At 50.0% G+C, this 20657-nt stretch overlaps 1 protein-coding gene across 1 annotated transcript in view; it reads left to right on the top strand.

Annotated features, from left to right (window-relative positions):
- Positions 1-207: 207 nt before the first annotated feature.
- The window catches only part of BIN3 (bridging integrator 3), a 31116-nt gene continuing 10666 nt past the window's right edge, over positions 208-20657 (top strand). Inside the window, exons 1-5 of the mRNA XM_071729000.1 lie at positions 208-253; positions 7408-7448; positions 8055-8116; positions 12033-12169; positions 12454-12494. Of these exons, the coding sequence (XP_071585101.1) occupies positions 8089-8116; positions 12033-12169; positions 12454-12494 (206 nt within the window). The 5' untranslated portion in view covers positions 208-253; positions 7408-7448; positions 8055-8088. The remainder of the gene's footprint in view (positions 254-7407; positions 7449-8054; positions 8117-12032; positions 12170-12453; positions 12495-20657) is intronic.

Raw genomic sequence — 20657 nt, forward strand, 5'->3', positions numbered from 1 at the left:
TTGCCAAGGAATGCCTGGAGCATCCTTTGCCTTTTTTTGAGGAAGGGGGGAAAGAGGGGGAGCCTGTGGCTGGAGGTGGAGTGGGACACATGGAAAAGGGTTCTTCTGCCCAGGGATAAACCTTCCACACCCCAAAACCACCCCGTGGGGGCTGTTGGGCTCCAGCACCTCTTGCTTACCCCTTCCCTCTTCTCTCTTTTCCAGGATACCGTTCAAGATCGGGCAGCCCAAGAAACAGATTGTACCCAAGACAGTGAGTAAACCAGTTTTCCCCCTTTTTTAGCTCCAGCTTTTGATCATGTGGCTGATGAGTCAAGCCAGCACTTTTTTGACTCGTCCCATTTTGTGGGGCACGTGGAGGGAGCTGGGAGAGAGCAGAACCTGGTGCTGCCTCTGACCGCTTCCTCCTCAGGGGGAGCCCCAACCAGGGAGAGTATTTTAGTTTGGGATTTTTTTTTTTTTTTTTTATGGTTGTTTTGGGTTGGTTTTTTTTTTGGGGGGGGGAAAGGGGGTGAGGGGAAGAGCTCTTTCTCTCTGGCACAGTTTTCCTGGGAGATGGCTGAACGGGCTTCCTTCCTTCCTTCCTTCTTTCAGCAATGTTTGTTCATCCTTTTGGAGCAGATGGAGGAGGAGGAGTGGTTCAGCTCCCTGAATATAACTGTTTCCAAAGAAAGGCTTAGAAGCTGAGATGCTTAGTGCTCGGGCGTGAATTAATTTTGTGCTGCACAGCATTTGCTTTAAAAGCAAATTAAAAAAGCATTTTGTGTTCTCCTGTCTTGTGAGACTCCTCTACCCCAAGTGCCGTTGCTTGCAGCTGGCTGTGGTATTTTCCCTCCTGGAGCAGATGGGCTTTGCCTTTATCCCCTTGCAAGAAAAAAAAAAAAAAAATTAAAAGCATAAAAAAAAAAAGCTGTGGGACCTCCCAGAAAGCTGTCCCTGAAAACCTAACTTCATACCTGCTCTAAAATAAATGCCCTGAGAGGGAGGAGCGTGCTGGAGACCTTGAATTTCTGGCAGATCTGGTGACCTGATCCCTTCAGCAGGCTCTGACATCCCTGAGCCTTCCTCTCTGGGACACTCAGGGTAGTTAATTCCTCAGGATGCGTGGGCACTGGTGTTTGTGGGGCAGTTTCTCCTTGGGACCTGACATTTTTCCCCTGAAGGCAGAAGGTTGATTCTGCCCCTCCCTTTCCAGCTTCTTCCTCAGCTTGGATTTTCAAGGAGTCTCTGCCTGACTCCCAGGGCTCCAGATTCTCCAGGACAAAACTGAAGGTAGAAAGGCAATAAAAGCAAAGCTGAGAAATCCCTCAGTGGTTTTGGCCTCTCTTCAGCTGCTTTTTTCCATCCCTGGGAGAAGCAGCCCCCCCAGCCTGGGGTCTTCACACCCATTTCCCACTTCGGGAGCCTCCGCCTTGCCTTGCTCCATGAGGTTTTGCCTCTCATCCTCTTCCCCAGTGTTTCCAACACCAGTGGAAACCTTCCCAGGGTGCTGCAAGAACTGCTCTGCAGCTCTGGGTGTCTTGGTCAGCTTCCTGGACTGCTCTAAAGCAGTTGGCAGATATATACTGCTTTTATATGTACATGTGTGTGGTGTGTGGTAAATAGAACAGCTCAAAACATCCAGGAGGCCTTTTTCCTTTTTTCCTTCCTTCTTTCTCTACCTTTTTTCCTTTTTTCCTACCTTTTTTCCTTTTTCCTACCTTTTTTCCCTTTTTTCTTCCTTTTTTCTTCCTTTTTTCTTCCTTTTTCCTTCCTTTTTCCTTCCTTTTTCGTTCCTTCCTTCCTTCCTTCCTTCCTTCCTTCCTTCCTTCCTTCCTTCCTTCCTTCCTTCCTTCCTTCCTTCCTTCCTTCCTTCCTTCCTTCCTTCCTTCCTTCCTTCCTTCCTTCCTTCCTTCCTTCCTTCCTTCCTTCCTTCCTTCCTTCCTTCCTTCCTTCCTTCCTTCCTTTCCTTCCTTCCTTCCTTCCTTCCTTCCTTCCTTCCTTCTTCCTTCCTTCCTTCCTTCCTTCCTTCCTTCCTTCCTTCCTTCCTTCCTTCCTTCCTTCCTTCCTTCCTTCTCTTCCTTCTCTTCCTTCTCTTCCTTCTCTTCCTTCTCTTCCTTCTCTTCCTTCTCTTCCTTCTCTTCCTTCTCTTCCTTCTCTTCCTTCCTTCTCTTCCTTGTGCTGGGATTGCTTTTTTTTTCCAGGCCCTCCCAGCTGCAGCTTGGGATTTTCCCATCTGTGAGGGCTTTGGGGGAGCAGCCCAGGGCTGGGATTTTTCCAGATGTGGAGCTGGGGACCCCACTGCAGGAAGGGGAAGCATCTCCAAGCCTGCATCCCAAACCCATCCGAAGGGAAGTGGTTGTGGGTAGGGAGGATCTCCCACTCACAGGGGTCAGACCACAAAAGAGGAGGGGAAGGAGAAAACTTGAAAAAAAAATTAAAAAAAAAAAAAGGGAAACATTTATTAGGATGCTTTGGCTTTTCAGGAGGCCGTGGAACTCCAGCATGGGAGAGAACCTCTTTGCCCAGAGAACCAGTCAGCCTTTTTATTTCTTTGCTTTGATGAACTGATGCTGGGGTTGGTGTCAGATCTAGGCTGGCAGTTGTACTGAAGAGCAATTTGCTTGGGCTGCAGAGGGAATTAGTCATGAATCCCTGTGCCCACTCACTTCTGATCCTCTGGAGAAGGGCACGGTGTCAGGCATGGTTTAGCTCTTCAGGTAGGAAGGAAACCCCCCCCCTCCCTTTTTAGAAAATAATCAGCTGGTGAACTGAAGTGATCTCCTCCCCCCCCAGACATTCCTCTGCTTTGTTTCCACCTTAACCTGGGCAAATCCAATTCCAGACAGCATAATCTCTCCCCTCCTCTCCCCTGAAAAGAGCAGCTGTCTCCTGGCTCACCGAGAGGCCAGGAGCTGGCTGGGAGGATCTGCTGCCCAGGGAGGACACAGAGGACACAGTTCCCCATCCAGCTAATGCCCAGTGATGGGAGTTCAGTCTCTCAGAGCTCTCTCTCCCTGCAGAATGGTTCTGCCTCAAATCCCACCAAGCTTCTTACGGCAGTGATGTTCTTCCCAGCCTCAGGATAACTTTGGTCCCAACAAGAGGTGATGTTGTGGAACCAGGGCTCTGGTTGTCTTCTGAGCTCTCTGGCAGCTCCTGAAGTTCACTTCTGTCACCCTGAGGTTGTCCCCTGCTTCAGTCTCTCAGAGCTCTCCCTCCCTGCAGAATGGTTCTGCCTCAAATCCCACCAAGCTTCTTACGGCGGAGATGTTCTTCCCACCCTCAGGATAACTTTGGTCCCAGCAAGAGGTGACATTGTGGAACCAGGGCTCTGGTTGTCTTCTGAGCTCTCTGGCAGCTCCTGAAGTTCACCTCTGTCACCCCGAGGTTGTCCCCTGCTTCAGTCTCTCAGAGCTCTCTCTCCCTGCAGAATGGTTCTGCCTCAAATCCCACCAAGCTTCTTACGGCGGAGATGTTCTTCCCACCCTCAGGATGACTTTGGTCCCAGCAAGAGGTGACGTTTTGGAACCAGGGCTCTGGTTGTGTTCTGAGCTCTCTGGCAGCTCCTGAAGTTCACTTCTGTCACCCCGAGGTTTTCCCCTGCTTCAGTCTCTCAGACCTCTCCCTCCCTGCAGAATGGTTCTGCCTCAAATCCCACCAAGCTTCTTATGGTGGAGATGTTCTTCCCAGCCTCAGGATAACTTTGGTCCCAGCAAGAGGTGACATTGTGGAACCAGGGCTCTGGTTGTCTTCTGAGCTCTCTGGCAGCTCCTGAAGTTCACCTCTGTCACCCCGAGCTTGTCCCCTGCCCTTCACCAGGGTTCAGGTGATCCGAGCTGGCAGGCAGCCTGGAAGAAATGCCAGGCTTGGAAGGCAGGGGAGCCAGGCAGCTCTTGGGATGGGGCACCCAGCTCACAGCCCTTTTCTCCTCACTTAGCTTTTACCCCTTTTCCTTCACTCCCTGCCTCAGCAGCTCTGACTCAGATGGTTTTGCCTTCCTCCTCCTCCTCCTCCTCCTCTCTGGCTAACCTTGGGTGAGTCAGCTTGGCAGGGAGCAGAGACCTGAGCTCGGGGTCCACCCGCCTGCCAAGCCTGCCTTGACTCATCCCAGCAGCTCTGCCTTCCCCAGGGATGCTCCATGAGCAAGGAGGATTCCACTACAGCTGCTGACCCCCAGCACCTTGGAAATCCCCAAAAAAAAGGGAGGAAACAGCATAGGAACGATGGGATGGAAGGAAGCCGGTTCCGTGATTTTATTCCTTTTTAACCTCTTCCTTCAGTGGAACAGAACCAATCTCTGCAGGCTGGAGGTGCATCCTTTTTCCCTTTCATCCTGCCATCTCAGCAGCTTTTCAGGAATTTTTTTTTTGTTGTTGTTAGACAGGGGTCTGGAGAGCTTGTGGAGCCCCCGAGTTAGAGCTGCACTCTGCTGCCAAACACAGAGCAAATACTCACCCACATTGCTCACCTGGAATCTCCTTTTGCTTGGTGGGGTGGCAAAAGCTCAGCAGAAGTTCCAGGTTGTAGCAGAATTTCTGGCCTAATTCTACAGGTTTCTTTTTTTTATTATTATTTGAGAGGAGGAAGCACTTTCTTCCCCCTTTTTTTTCCCCATGAAGACGCCGAGACCGCTGGAACACGCAGAAATCAACTCCTCCTCCTCCTCCAGGAAAAGAATTGAACCTCAGGGGAATAAGAAGGTTCATCACAGTCCCTTATTTCCATCTCTTTGTAGTATTGGCTTTGGTCTTGCTTCGTTGCCTTGTAACCATGGTGTCAATTATGATATTGCCCTGAAAGCAGGAGGAATGTGATCGCAGGTGGAAGGCCTGGTGTTTGCAAACAAAAATAACTGGGTGAAAAAGAAGAATTTGGTTTCAGTGCTTTTAAAGAACTCCTCCTTCTTTAGGTTTAAATAATAACAACAAAAAAACCCAAAAAAAACCCAAAAAACCCAACCCAGAGAGGAGCAATCTCACATTCACCAACCCGTCCGCCTGGGAAGAAAAAGCGTTCAGAACAGAAACACGTTTTGCTTTTGAGTTTGCAGAAAGAAAAGGGAGGATTTGAATAGCATGGAAACTTCCCTGCAGGATATTGTGATTTTTTTTTTTTTTTTTTGCTTGCACTTGTTCTCCTTACTCTTCACACAATAATCCTCTCCATAACCCTTTTGCTGGGAGCACTGGCTGCACGTGGCCATCGCTGGGAGCTCCCGGCAGCGGGGAATATTCCTCTGGGCTCTTCCAAACGGGCTTGGTTTGCCCTCAACCACCCATCCAGCCCTAAATCTGCAGGGTTGGGAGCAGGGGGGGCTTTCTCCTCACTGTTTGGGTCCTTTCTTGGTGCAGCTGAGGGCTGCAGACGGGGAGGGGGGGGACTGGTAGCCAGTTGCTACTGTGGGCGTGAAAAATAAGAGCAATCCTTGGGCAGCTGTCTCTGCGGAGATGGCACTGGGGATGTGAGTCAGGCTGAAGTGCTTTTATATGGAGAAAGCAGCCAAACAAACTGGTTTGGGTGTTTTGGGGAGGCATGGAAGATTTTTTTTTGGGGGTGGGGGGAGGTGGTTGTGGTGGATTTGGGTGGTAAACAAAAGCTTCGCAGCGGGTTTTGTTTTCCGTCGTATCCCGTGCAGCCATTGAGGGAAGAGAGCAGGGAAAGGGAAGATCCAGCATGGATCTTTTGCAGGGAGTTTTCATTTTGGGGTCAAAAGTGTATTTTTGAAGGAGCTGATTGCTAAGCAGAGCTTCCAAAAGCTGGAGAGGGCTGAAGCTCCGTGAAGGATGCCACCAGCCTGCAAAGGACAGATTTTCAAGTCATGCCCGAGCCTCTCTGGTTTGCAACCAAAACAATTCACACCTAAGGCTTATAAATAGAGTGCAATACTCCCTGGTTATTTTAGCACCCGGAACAAGCCAGAGAAATTGAGGGTGATTTTTTACTATGTGCTGGTTACCTGACCTCCAGGCACCAGCTGCTGCGGATTTCTGCACAACTCTGAACCAGGCAGAAAGTCGTGTGAGCTGCCCCCACAACCACTCCATTCCTCTTCTCCAGAGACCATTTTTAGCAGTGCAGAAGACAGCTTGGAGCTTGGGGAGGATGAGGGGAGAGGTTTTTTTTTTCATCCAGCACGTGTTCCCCCCGGATGGTGGGAGCTGGGGGTGTGGACAGCTGGCCCCAGGGATTGGGGCTGGGAGCTGCCTGCAGGTCAGGGCTGGTGGAGGGTCTCCAAAGTGCTGGAAAAAAGAGGCAGTTTGAAGAAAAGTGCTGAGCTGCAATCCTAAAACCCTGCTCTTTTAATAGCAGTTGGGATGGAGAAGCAAACATCCCCCTGAAGCTTTCTGCTTTCACCTCTTGCTGCTGCACCGAGCCTGGGTTTGAAATCCTGGGGGCAGCCTGAAGATCTGGATCAAACCTTTGGATCCTTTGGCTGCTCCCAACACTTTGTGTTTCCTTAATAGCCTGGGAGCCTGACAACACAAATGAACCCAGTTTTGATCCCATGACAACAAAAGTGCCTGGATTTACTCTTGGCTGGTCAGTCCAGATCCATTTGCTTATCAGGGCGGAGAGGTGGGGAGTGGATGTTTGAAGCTCCTGTTAAAGCAGTCAGCATGGAAGGAAAGTGCCTTAAAATATCTTGCATTGCTGGAGGTTTGCTGCCAGAAAGCAAGTAGGAGGAAGCAGTCATTGATGGAGCATCAGGAGAAAGCTGTTCCTCAGCTCTGGGCTCTTCACCAGCACAGGTTTCTCCTCGTGGTGCTGTGCTCTGGCTCTGACCAGGGCTCCAGCTGAAGGGTTGGGTTGGAGGGATGGATAAGGAGCCAAGAATACAGAAACTGGGGGGTTTCAGGGGCTTGGGGGGGGAGAAAAACCATCCTGGGAAGGATGGAGAGGGAGAGAGTGGCTGGGTGGGGGCCTGGCAGGCAGCCAGGGGGCTGTTGTAGGGTGGTGATGGGGGAGAAGTGGTTCCTCTTGGATTTGGGGATCCTGGTGGGATGGGTGCCACCCAGCTGGGAGAGGCAAAGGAAGCAGTCTGGTCCCCAGCAGCACCCAGCCAAGCTGTGGGTGCCCGTGTTGGTGCAGGGAAAGTTGCCATTCTCTCTGGTTTTTAAGGCATTCCCATTTCCTTCCAATTCACAAGCTGGAGAGCATCCTTGGAAGGAGCTGAGGCAGTTGGTGGTGGTGCCTTTGGTCCAAGAAGAATCTGGAGAGGGGGAAAAATAAAAGAAATAAAAGAAAAACAACCCCACAAGACTTCATTGACTTTTTTTTTTTTTTTTTTCATTGACATTTACTCCCATTCTTGCTGCAGCTTACACTTCCCTGGCATTTCCTGAGGACAGGTTTGCCTGCAGAGGAAAAAAAGGGCACTCTGAGCTCTGCTGCAGTGGCTTTCATTTCCATCTCTTCTTTCCACAGGTGGAGAGAGACTTTGAAAGGGAATATGGCAAGCTTCAGCAGTAAGTATCAACCACACTGGTAAGACAGGAACAGTTGCATACTTGTGCCCTCTTAGTGCATCTTCTCAGGAAATTTATGCTCTTCCCAGCAAATCACTCAGTGCCCTGGAATTTTTAAGTGTTGAGAGTTTCTCTGGTGGATGGGTGTTCTGAGGTGTCCTAAGAAGCACTTCCAGGAGGGTTGAGGTTTGCAGATGAAGGCAGCTGTAAAATAAAGAGTATAAAACTGCCAGAAAACCATGGGGTCACTGAAAAACTCAGCACCTCTGAGGACAAATATTGGTTTTACCACACTGGCTGTCACAGAAGCTGCCACACATCATCTGGAAGCATTTGGCTTTTAGCATTTGTGGGATAAGGGTGTATTCCCCTGGGAATAAGGGCTCAGCAACTTGAAGAGGTTGAAAATGATCTGAAAAAGGATGAGAAAAGAAGCAGAAAAGGGTTGGGCAGCACTGAACTTCATAGAGCCTCGCCTGGATATTTTTAACTCCCAACAGAAGCCAGCATATTCAGCCTGTAAATGATTTGTTGCACGTATGATACACTTTGGGTTGTTTCTTTCCAAGATTCAGACTTTTTTGCCTTCTTCTCTCATCTTTTCAGATTGGAAGATCAGACCAAAAAACTTCAGAAGGATATGAAGAAAAGCACAGATGCAGACTTGGGTATGTGACTGGAGGATACAGAGACTGTGAACTTGGCCACAGGGAGATGAAGTGACTTTTCTCCAGATCACATGAGTAATCTGTGACAAGTCTGGAAAACAAATCTAGATCTCAGTCCCACTCAGTTTGCTTAGTTACAAGGCCATCTGCATGATGAGCAGCATCTAAACCAAGGGAACAGCAAGGATGTTATGGGCTCAGTCCCCATCTCTCGAGCTGCAGCTTGCTGTGTGGCCTTGGACAAGTCACTTTTCTTTTCTTTGCCTCAGTTTCTGCAAGTGCAAAAAAGAGGAGTCATTCTGCCAGTTCTCAGGGCAGCCAGGCAGGAGCAGTCTCCAGCTGAGCCTATTGTGTGGAGCCCACTTGAGTCGAGGACATTTTCTGCAAGCTGAAGCCAGAGGGAGGTGGGCTGAGGCTTTGGGGGGGTCTGCCTGTGTTTCACCTAGGAACTGCTGACCTAGCAGCTCTGAGTCAGGACTAACTCTACTTTTTTAACCCTTGCTGGCTGCTGGCTTTGGCTTGACCTCGTGGCTGTGGAAGCAAAATCCCAAATCCTCTCTGCCTCTACCTCTCCAGCTGCCTTCTCTGCACGACCAGGGGGACATCTGCCCCACGGGTGAACTGTCCTGAGGCACCATGGCAACCCCTGGCTGCTCCTTTCACAGCTTCTCTGGGAGAAAACTGAGTTTGTGTTGCTGAAACACTGGGACAAATTGGCCATGGCTGCCCCATCCCTGGCAGTGTCTCGGGTCAGGTTGGATGAGGTTTGGAGCACCCTGGGTTGGTGGGAGGTGTCCCTGCCCATGACAGGATGATTTTTAAGGTTCCTTCCAACCCAAACCACTCTTCTGGAACTGGTGTGACCACCCCACGTTGAAACCAGTAAGATGGGAGAGAGGGAGGGGAAGGGAGGTTGGGGCTGTGGGTTCAGTGGCTGCTGGTTACTGAACCTGCAGGAGGATGCTGGTTTAAACACAGATGGCTCTTCTCAGCATGTGGTTTGGAGCAGTCCCTCCTCTCCCCAGCTCCAGAGCCAAGGCAGATGCTCCAGCACATGCTGGGGTGCTGTGGCTGGACTGGTCCGACACCAGTTCCTAGGAGCTGGGTTCACAGAAAGGCTGCAAGGAACCCCACGGGTGCTTCACCAGCACCAAGGGCTGGCAAACTGGGGGGGTTGGATGGGAGAGGCTCTCACCTGGGGGTCCATCCATGGGCACATTCAGACCCTGCCAGGCACCAACACAAGTCCCTGCTCTTCCCTTTGGTCTCCCAGCACCCTGCGTGTGGCTGGGCCAGGGGAGGGGTGGGGAAGGTGCTGCCAGGACTCCTTTCCAGGGGGCAAAGTGCCCTTTCTGGGGGACTTTGGTCATTGTCAGGGATCCTTGGTAAGTTTTTCCTTGTTAAGGATTCCCCTCCCCTCCCTTGCAGTGGGCGTTGTTTATATGGAGCATTTCAAGTCCCAGAGGAGCTGTGGGAGGACTTTTCTTTTTCCGTTCTGCTACATGGCAGAGTCACAAATGAGCCTTGGCCAGCTCCAGTGAGATCTGATTTCTCATTTAAAAGCATGAAATCAGGAGTGGAAGGGTGGTTTTTGGACCTGCTCTGGTGAGGGATGGGTGAAGGAAAAGGAGGTAAATCAGCTCAAGACCCAAGGGACTCCTTGCCTCACCTGGCAGTGCCCATTCCCTGGGATGGTGATTCCAGCCCCCATAGCAGATGACATCAGCTTCCTTGTGTCCTCTTCCACCCTCTTCCCAAGCAAAATATGGGAGAAAAATGCTCTCCTTTGGAACTGAGATGCAGGTGACCCACCCCGTGGCTCACTTTTCCTCTCCAGAGCATCCTTGGCTGTCGTCCACTCCTGGTATTTTGGGGTTGGTCTCTTGTCCCTGGGAACAAGCAACAGGACAAAAGGAAATGGTCTCAAGTTGCACCAGGGGAGCAACTTTAGATTTAGATTGCATCTTAGAAGAAACTTCTGCAGGGAAAGGATAATTAAACCCTGGGCCAGGCTGCCCAGGGAGATGCTTGATCCCCATCCCTGGAGGGGTTCAGAAGCTGATGTGGTGCTGAGGGCCATGGGTTAAGCCCTGGATGCCTTCCTCCCCTCTCCCCCAGCAGTGCTGGGCCTCTTGGGTTTCAGGATGGGGCTCAGCACCAGGGACAAGGGGGTGGGAGCAGGGGGTGCCCCCCTGGGGTCCCTGCACCCCCCTGGGGACGCGGCGTGTGCCATGGGGTCTGGGAAGCTGCTTTGGGAGGAGGGGCAGAGCTTGCTGGGTTTGTTTTTTCAGAGCTGTCCAGGTGAGGTCAGTGATGAAAGGACAGTGCCTGGCCCCAGACTCCCCAAATGTGCCTGAAAAGCCCCAATTTTGGGGCACCCAGCACGACCCCACCTTTCCTCTCGCCGCGGGATGGAGCGAGTCCTCTCCGGAGGAAGGGAAAAAAAACTCCTTTTCCTTCCAGCTGAAGGAGTTCTGCCATTCTTAACTCCGTCCTGGTTTGGCACAAATCCTTCCTCAGATGTGGTCACACATATGGATTATATCCCATCTGTTTAAAGGTTTAAATGCCTAAACCCTTCATGTTGGGATAATAGACGGATACGGGAGCTTTGTTATTCCGTCGTTCGTGGCTCGTTCTGCGTTGAGCTCCCCAGCTCCTCAGCTTCTGAGCTCTCTGTATAATTGTGTGTAACCTTTAAATCAGAGTGTTTAACCCCTTGATTTATGATCTGAAGCCCCATTATTCAGATGACTTTAACTTTTAATAGCTGAGTGAGTACAGTAGGAGTCTTTCCAAAGCTCATCTGCAGCCCTGCTCGAGCATCTGGCTTTCTGATCTTAAACTGGAATAACTTCCAGCAACACTGCTGACGAAAAAGAACATTTCTTTTTTAGTACCCGTGACTTTTTTTTTGCTTCTTTATTGCCATTTATATTGATGCTTGCCTTTTTATTAATCTTTCCCCCCCCCCCCCTTGTTCTGTACCTTAGCTATTTTCTTGCTCTTTTGTAGCGGTTCCGTCGTGGGGATTTAATTTTGCCTTTGAGTATGTGGATAGGAAGAGAGATGTATCTGGTGGAAGACAAACAAAAGAGAGATGTATCTGGTGGAAGACAAACAAAAGAGAGATGTATCTGGTGGAAAAAAAGCAAAAGGGAAATGTATCTGGGGGCAAACAAGCAAAAGGGAGATGTATCTGGTGGAAAACAAGCAGAAGTGCTCAGCAAGACAGGAGCCCAACCATGTCACAGTGTCACCTCGAGTTTCTGGGGCTCGTGGTGGCAGTCTCAGGGTCTGAAGTGGCTTCAGGCTTTGCATTTTCCCCTGGTTTTTTGGGGTTGGTGTCCACGGGGCAGAAGATTGAGGCTCATTGAGGGAAAGTGCTTTCCCAGCTCGTGTGTCTGCTGCTCTGTTTTGAGAGGAAAAAGAGGAACCTCGCCTTCCAGTCTGGTCCTTTTCCACCAGCACTAAATCCACTTCACATGTATCTATATTCTTGTAAAGCCATTTGAAAGCTTTAATGGACTGTGATTTTTCTCATAGTGGGAGAGCTGTAGTGAGACTGAGAGTGACACTTAATAGTCTGTTGAGAAAAGATGTATTAGAAAAAACCAACCCATCTCCATTTTTTGAAGAGAACGGTGCTTTTGTTAGCCTGGCATTATTTCTGGCAACATCACAAGCTGTATATTGGAGTGGTTCAGGCTTAACTTATATAAAAACAGTTCTCTGGGCGTTTATGTGAATGAATTGGTGGCTTTTTCTTCCCTTTCCCTCAGCCAGTGTTGGAATATCTTCCTGCAGAGTTGTGCAGATGCAGGAGGCAGCCCTGGCAACGTGTGGCTGTCCCACCAGGCAGCCACTGAGACTTTTTTCCTCTCTTTTTTCCTTTCCATGCTCCTCTTGCCCACAGCCATGTCCAAGTCAGCTGTCAAGATCTCTTCAGACCTGCTGTCTAACCCCCTGTGTGAGCAGGAGCCCAGCTTTCTGGAGATGGTCACAGCCTTCGACACGGCGATGAAGAGGATGGATGCATTCAACCAGGAGAAGGTGAATATATGAGCCTGGCTGAAGAAGGGGAGACCAGACCTCCTTCCCTTTTTGCCATCATGAACTTCTCTAGAATCTTATTCTTCTGGCTCTGGTTGTCCTGGGGCTTGCAGCTCACCCTGGGAGAAGTTTATTAGTTTTTGGTTGAAGAGCATTGTGGTTGTTCTCAGGAGCTCACATCCCCCTCTGTGCAAACACATATCCTTGTGCAAACAGGTTTGGTTTTTTTTTTTTTTTCATTCCACAAGCCTGACGTGTAATCATCTCTTTTTTGCCTTCAACAGGTGAATCAGATCCAAAAGACAGTCATAGAGCCTCTGAAAAAGTAAGTACCAACGTGAGCCATAGCCAGTGTTTGTCACCACCCTCTGCTTTTGGGGATGGGGAGCATCCAGAGAGATGGCATCAGGTTAAAAATCAGCCCTTCCAAAAGAGCCAACGGGTCAGGTCCTTGTGACAAAGTGGCATCCTCTTTGCTTCATGCCTGGGAGGTGGTGGAGCTGAGTCCATGCTCTGTGGAAAGGGTAAAGACCTCCTGTGTCTCAGCCTGCCAGATGTCGTTGTCTGTGCTGTCAAGAGTGCCTGAGATGAGTAATCCAGAATGCATTGAAGCAGCCAGCTTCTCTCCTTTTATCTGCTGGGTACTACCAACACTTTACTCCATGCAAAGGATTTAAAAATCAACTGGGGGAGCTCCCCTGGAGGCTGCAGGCACAGCAGTGTTGAGCTGTTTGAATAAGAGTTTCTTCCCTTTGAAAGTTTGCTTAATAAAAAGCAGGAGCTTGCTCGGGGTGTCTCTCAGTAACATATCCAGGCAGGAAGGAAAGAGGTGGTGTAGCCAGGCACTGAGAAGATGGGGAGTGTGGCCCCATCCAACATTCCCTGTCCAGGGAATCCAGGATGGGATGGGAGTGAGAGAGAAAATCCTGCAGGAAAATCTTCAGTGTTTTCTGAAGGGCAGCGTGGGCTGCACAGGGAGGGAAACCCAGTTCAGAGCCACCCCATTTATTGCCACCAGCTTGGAAATAAAACCTCCTCAGAGAGGAAGAGCCTCTGTTGTGCTTGACAGTGTTGTTCCAGCAGCAATTTTCCTTTTTTTGCCCCAATTCCTTCCTCGGGTGCTGCGTTTGTCACCTTGCTCTGATCTGGTGCAATTCTCCTCTTTCTGCCCAATTTCCCCTGGCACTGGCAGTGATTACCTGGGTCCCATCCTGCACCCCCCAAACATTTCAGTTGTTAAACCAAACGTCTGCTGAAAAGCCTGAGATTTGCTGCTTTGTTACAAGAGCAGAGCGGGTGAGCAAAAATAAAAGAAAACGACTTTAATATGACAGTAAGTGTTGCAAATTGCTGAATAACAATTCCAGTTTAGGTTTGTTGCTTTGCTTTTCTTTTTTCTGTTGGTTTTTTTTTTTTTTTTTGAGGTTTTTTGGCTGCCCCAACCTGAAAGAAAAATCTCATCTGCCACTTAGTGCAGGAGGGTACAGTGTGCTCCTCTCTGGGGGATGTTTGGTGACTCAAGTTTTACCCAGGCTGTTTAACCACGACCTGAAATTTGTGGTGATTTAGGAAGAAAAAAAAAAATGAGAAAGAAAAAAAAATATCCCAGCCTTGTGCTGTGGAATCATGTTGCTTATTATCTAGATTGGCCTCATGAAAGATACATTAACTTTTTCTTCCAGCATTCTGTTAAAATTGGAAGGAGGGCTCCTGCCTCTGAAATCTTCAGGGTTGGCTTTTGGGTTGTTTGGGGGTTTTTTTGGGGGGGTTTTTTGCCCCCAACTTGTGGTGGCTGCTGAAATGAAAGAAAACACCTTGCCTTGTCAACCTGGCTGTGTGTTTCAAACTCTGGGGCTCTCAAATCCAGACAATAAAGCCCATTTCCACATCACCCTTGGCTTATTCTGCATTTGTGCAGCCTTTGGCTGCTGCTCCCGATGCTGCTGGAGCACAGACGGTGCAGAAGGGGAAAACTCTGCTTGGGTTTTTTTTTCTTGCTTTGGGTTGGAGGCAGCTATGCAAAATCCCATGGAATTATTCCTGCTGTAAGGGAGTACTGGGGAAATAGTGGAATTTTTGCAGTGCATGAGGGCAGTTGGTTTGTTCCTCCTTGGGAGGTTTCATCTCACAAGGTGTGACGTTCTGCTGGCTGTTTATCTGTCCAGTCCTCAGTTAAAACATGTTTATTTCAGGATCCTGGCTGCTTTCCAGCCTTGGCAATTCTCTCCAACTTCCTAAATTTCCACTGAACTCGAACATGCTATTTTTTTTTCTCCCCTTTTTGCCCTTTGGCACCTGCAAACAGTTGCTGTGTGCTCTTAACCAGCTTACGTTTCACGCTCGGGGAGGCTGCATCTCCACACTGAGCACACCAAAAATGTCCCTTTTATCCCTTTATTTCTAACTCCCTGCAAGTGTAGGGACGTGCGTGGCCGTGTCATGCAGCCAGGAACATTTCTGAGGAGCCCAAGGGTCCACTTGGAGGCTAATGAGATGCAGGAGAGAAATGCAGAGCTTGCACCTCCCCTTGTCCTGCTGGCAGATAAAGCCCAGCAAGGATAAAAAGTTTCAGATTAATAAAAGCTGCCTTGAGGAGCTCTTCTTCTTTCCAGTTAGGTATTGCTTCCCCTCCCAGAGCCAGTCCTCCCCAGCCTCTCCCAAATTTGCTTTGACCTAGAAAAAGGCTTTTTTGCTGGAGCAGCTGCATTTTATTACATCTTCACTGGTGGTCTTTGGGAAGTTTATTAGGCAAAGCAACAGATAAGTATAATCCAGACAATTATCATTAGTGGGAATACAATGTAATCAGAGGCACATGGGCAGGAAAAATCTCCATTCAGTTGTCCAGGGATAGTAGATTTCAGACCAATATTTGGAGAATTTGTTACACCACGGAGAAGAAAGCAGTAGTAGATTTAGAGGGGGAGGGTGTGGGGTGGCTTTTATTGTTCAAATCCTTCTGCTTCTGGGGACGTGGGGTTATTCAGAGTTGTGCTTTTTGAGCCCCAAGAAGCCCTGGGGTGGGGATCACTCCTTTGACTGGGAGAGAAGGAGCAAAACTCTGGTGGGAATAACCCCATCCTTCAGCATTTGGGTTGGGCAAGGAGCTGGGAAAGGTCAGGAGGGATCTTGCTTTCCTCTTTGGGAGATGCCTGCTTAAATTCACACCAGATCAGGGGATTTGGGGCAAAGAGGGGGGTGGGGATGGACTAAATCAGCTGCTTTGTGGGGCCATTGTGTTTTCCAGAGCAAGGGGACGTGGTCTCCAGTTGCCCAGGGGAGGTTGAGGTTGGAGCTTGGGGATAATTTTTCACTGGAAAGGGTTGTCAGGGCCTGAGTCCCCATCCCTGGAGGGATTTCCAAGCCCTGGGGATGTGGTGCTGTGGGACATGGGGTGGTGGTGGCCTTGGCAGAGCTGGGTTAGCAGTTGGATTTGATGAGCTTAAAGGGCTTTTCTAAGCCAGAAGGTTCTGTGATGAAATTATTGCATCCCCTTGGCTCCAGGCATGGTCTTGCTCCTTCCACCAAAGCCAAGGGAGCTGCTGGGGGACAGGGAGAGGCTTTGGTGTCACAGCCAGGACACCAGGAGGTCCCAGAGGTGCCATCCAGGAGCCCTTTCCAGCAGATGGATGTCTACATTCAATTAGAGCCCTAAATCAGCAAAATACCTGCTGGTGACACCACCCTGTGCTTGGCAGCCAGGGAGCAGGGATTGGGGGGGGGAGTTTCCTCCTCCTCCTCCTCCTCCTCCTCCTCCTCCTCCTAACTCTGCCTTTAATGTGAACCCTGGAGCTGAGTTTCCTCCGGAAGCAGGAAAAGCAGCTTTCCTGTCCTTAAGGAGCCCCTAATGAGGATTTGGTGCACAAAGCTAGCCACATAGCTGCCTGGCTCCTTTCCTGGGGGGTGGGTGGGTGGACAGGACACGTGGGCAGGGGCTGAGGAATGCTTGGTATCCCCCAGCATAGTGGGGATGCTTCAGCTCGGCCATCCTTGGGCCTCTCCAAGCTTCATCTCCACCCTTGCTATCACACCTCAGACCCTTTATTCCTTCCCCCCCTCCTCTTTTCCCAGCTCTAGACCTTGCCTCTCCCCTTTTCCTTTCATTTCCCAAGCCCTTGTCCCTAAAAAATGCCCCAGGACAGAGCACACCCCTACGCCAGCCAGGTCCAGCTGCCAACAGGGGTGTTTGAGACACCTGCAAACAGTCAAAACCATAGGTTTTAACTTTTTTTCTGCCCTGTACCAAAGCTTTAGCACCTCTTCTGCATTGCTGACACCAAAAATGTGCCTTGCAGGAAGCAGCTCCCATCAGGGCTGATGGGGAAGGAGGAGAGGAAACGGGTGGCTCGGGGACCCGGCTGCGGGCAGGGAGGTGACAGAGTGGTCCAGGGAGGTGACAGAACGATCCAGGGAGGTGACAAAGTGGTCCCAGTCCTCCAGCATCCCCCCAGCTTGCTGCTTGCCAGCAGCCTCCCAGCAGAGAGGGACAGAGCTTTCCAATTTTCAAGCACCAGACTTGTCACCTGGGCTGACTGACAGACGGAGCCACCGCAATCCCGGGGACACTTTTATCTCTCCAACCCCAGCCTTTAATTACAGGGAGCTGACGAGGGGCTGGCACAGAGACAAAGTGGCAACGTGATTTATAATTCAGAAAATCAGGTGATTTCGATATTTTGCCTCTTTTTTTTCCTAAGGCTAAACTGTCAGCTCCCTGGGCCCCTTCCCCTCTCCCCCCGCAGTGCCGGGGAGGCAGTAATTTGGATTTTCTTGGGAGTTATCCCTGTGTATCTCCCCTCACCTGCTCCTCTTAAGCTGCCTGGGCTGTAATCCCCTCTCAGCAGCCTTGCCTAAAAAGTGACAGGGGACAACAGCAGCTTATTCTCCAAGCTGCTTTCGTGGCAGGGGCTCTAATTCCCCCGTGCTGCTGTTTTACCTCCTCTCCTACCTCGCTGCTTTTACCACCTTCCCTGCCACGCTTTGCTTTTTAAGTCATCTTCAATTTTCTTGGCTTTGTTGTTAAAAAAAAAAAAAAAAAAATATAAGGAATCAGGTAAGAGAAGGGTGGTCCTGAGGATTTGGGAGCAGTTATGGTTGTCAGACCCTCTCATCCCCTCCTAAAGCAGAGCCTGGGTGGAGCAAAGGGAGGAGGAGGAGGGCGCTGGGTTTATCAATAAATCCCCACATCTGCTGCAGGGCTTTTCAGCTCTGCCTCTCCCAGCATTTTGCAGGAGGAGGGATCCTCACCCTCCCTCTGTGTGCAAGGGTGAAACGAGCAGGATTTGTTTGTGTGAAGCTTCTCTTGAGATGCTAAAACCCCGGGGTTCATTTTTCAGGCATCGCTTCTCGAGTGGTTGGTGCTGCTTGGATGTTGCTCTCACCACCACCCAAGGCACTGCTGATGGTCCTCAGCTCCACTCTGCTGCTTTTTTCAATGCAGAAAGGCTTTGGAAAAGATTGGAGATGCTCACAGGGTTGTTCTTGCCAAGCTTGGGAGACTGAGGGATGTGTTTGTGGATGGCAGGAGCTTTTGGAGGGTTTGGTTTTGCTGCCAGGCTTTCCATGGGGAGCATTTGTAAATAACATGCAGGAGATATTTGTGAAGACACTGGGGTGACGTGTGAAATGCAGCAATTTATTAAGTCATCAGAAGAACTTGGCAGTGTTGGGAGCCTCTGTCTCCCTATCAGCCTTCCTGGGTGTTTAACCACCCCTGGCACTTGGCTCCAGCTCCTGTTTCTGTACACACGGGGAGGAAAAAAAAATAATTAAAAAAAAAAAAAAAAACCAAACTGGGCAGGGCTTCAACGTGGGCCAGAAACTCCCTTTTTTCTTTCAACTGCAGGGGAATTTCAGAGCTGGTGGGTTAATGGGAAGAGAATTCAGACTGAGTGATTCCTTCAGGAGCTGGAGGCAGCTTCTCCTCAATCCAGATCAGGCCAAGGAAGGATCACCCTTCCCTTCCCTCCTGGAGCTGAGCTAATCCTGCATGAAAATCAAAGCAGGTGACTCCCTGGGGGACCTCAGCTGGCAAAGAAAGAGCTTTGGTTGGCACAAGGAGAGCTGGGATGGCATGCTGGAAATATCTGGAGGAGCCCAGACCTTCCTCCCAGGGAAGGACCACCCCACCGAGACCACCTCAGCTGCCACAGGAGGTTGGCAAGAGGGCTCCAAAATCCCCACTTGGCTTCTCTGCTCAGGAAAAACTCCAAGAGGGTTTCACTCCTGCTGCCTGCAGCTTTTAAAACCCCCTCCAGCATCAGATTTGACCCCCCCATTTGCCCATATTCCTGAGCAAGCCATCACTGATGTTTCCAGCACCTGGAGCCACGGGAAGGTGGGATGGAGCCCCTTTTATTAATGGCAGCTTCTGGAGCTGAGCTGCTCCCCCTCTAACCCCCCCCTTCCACTTCTCTGAAATTCAGCATATAATCTATGCATTAAAAGTCCTTCTGAGACAGGAGTTGCTGTGCCTACACACTAACAGCCTCTTCAGATCCACAGTGATTTTATTAAAGCTCTGCCAGAGCAGGGTGTCCTTCCATTAGGGGCCACCAAATCACACGGAGTTGAGACTGGGAACAAAAAGAGGGGAAGGAGTGCTGGGGGGTGAAGAATAAAAAAAAAAAAAAATCCATCTTTTTTTTTTTTTTCCCTTTGTAAAAAAAAAAACAAACCAACCAGCTTTAACTTCAAAGTGAATGGAAATTGTGTCTCTAATCTGCTGCGTTCTCACACGCCGGAGCTGAAGGGTTGGAGCTCTTCCCCTCCAAGTTTTTAGGGTGTTCAGTGGCTCCCTGCTAAAATTCCTTGCTGTCTCCTGGCTCTTTGAATGCAGGAGCACTGTGGAAGGGCCAAGCAAGGGGTGCAGGAGGAAAGGCTCCAAAGCTGGGCCCTTGGAAAAGGCACTGTTGGGAAGTTGAGCGTTTTTAGGAAGGTTTTTGCTCAGGATTTTCCAGGAGGTGATGGGGACCTGGGTGGTGATGGCCACATCCAGGTCACCCTGAGGTGACACCCAAGTCACCCAGTCTGGAGGGAGCAGCCATGGCTTGGTTTTTGGTGCACAGCTTCCCTGCAAGGTGGGACAGGGAGGATTTCCCAGCTCCTGAGGTTTCACAGGTCCAGAGGAGCAGCTCAGCTCCTGTGGTCCTCAGGGATCTGCAGCTTGCTCCTGCCCTGCTTTTGGGAACAGGAAAATAAAGCCAAGAACCACTGAGCCTGCTGGGATCCATTCCCAGCTCCTTAAGAAGCGGGGAAAAATTCTGCAGAAGCTGCAAGAGCAAGGTGCTGAGACCCCAGAGGCAAGGAGGGGTTTGGGTTTGGGTTTGGGTTTGGGTTCCCCTTCCCTTCCTCCTTTCTGCCCATCCCTATTTAATGGTTCTGAATGGCAGAGGGGAAACTGAGGTTGGACATCAGGATGAAATTCTTTGGGGTGAGGGTGCTGAGCCCCAGGTTGCCCCAAAAAGCTGTGCCTGCCCCATCCCTGGCAGTGCTGAAGTTTGGGATGGGGCTTGGAGCACCTTGGGCTGGTGGGAGATGTCCCTGTCCCTGGCAGGGGGTGGCACTGGGGGAGCTTTTAGGTCCTTTCACCCCCAAAACCCTCTGGGCTGTGGTTTCCTGATCCCTGGTGTCTTTTTGGGACTCATCCAGAGGGAGGGGGGATTTTACCAGCAGCCCAGAGGCCAGAGCTGGTGAATCCACACTGGGTGCCCAGCACCCATGAGCTCCAGGGGCATTTTAAATATAAATATAATTATAAATATAAATATAAATATATAAATCTGGAGGTTACCATAAAAAGCAATGTCAGGGCAGCAGCATCTGATCCGGGGCAGCTGGGCCAAGGGATGAGCTCCCTGATGACTTTTCCAGCTTGCTTCTCCCCAGCTGCAATATTCCCTGGGTCAAAAAGAAGGATACCATGGGATGAGCATTGGAAAACCAACAGGGAGCAGCCCTGGTATAGTCTGAGCCCCCAGGATTGTGTCAACACCTCCCTGGTTCTCTGTCTCGAGGAAGGATGCTTGGAAAAAGCGATAAAAAAAAAAAAAAATTAAAATAAAGGGTGGAGGGGGCTTGGATGTGGATGCTGGGATATAAATGCTTGGCCACAAATGTTTTCCCTCCCCCTTTGCAAACTGGTAAAGCTCAAAAGCTTTGGTCTGGCACATTAACACCCTCCAGGGTGAGCAGGGAGATGGAAAATGGGGTTTTAATAGGGGCTGGAGCTGCTGGGGGTTTGGCTGAACCCAAGTGGCTCTGCTTTAGCCCTGCATCTGATTCCATCTCAAGCAAATTACACTTGTAAAGTGGGAATTGTGTTGGTTGGTTGGTTTTTTATTATTATTTCTCACTAATGTGCCCCCCCCTGCCCAGCCTGGATAACAGAGAATTTGGGGTTTTTTTGTTTTTTGGGTTTTTTGGGTTTTTTTTTTTTTTTTTTTTTTTTTGGTGGGTTTTGTTTTCTGCTTTCAGATCAGAAAGCTGT

Source organism: Heliangelus exortis, chromosome 30, assembly GCF_036169615.1.
Source record: "Heliangelus exortis chromosome 30, bHelExo1.hap1, whole genome shotgun sequence".
NCBI lineage: Eukaryota > Metazoa > Chordata > Aves > Apodiformes > Trochilidae > Heliangelus > Heliangelus exortis.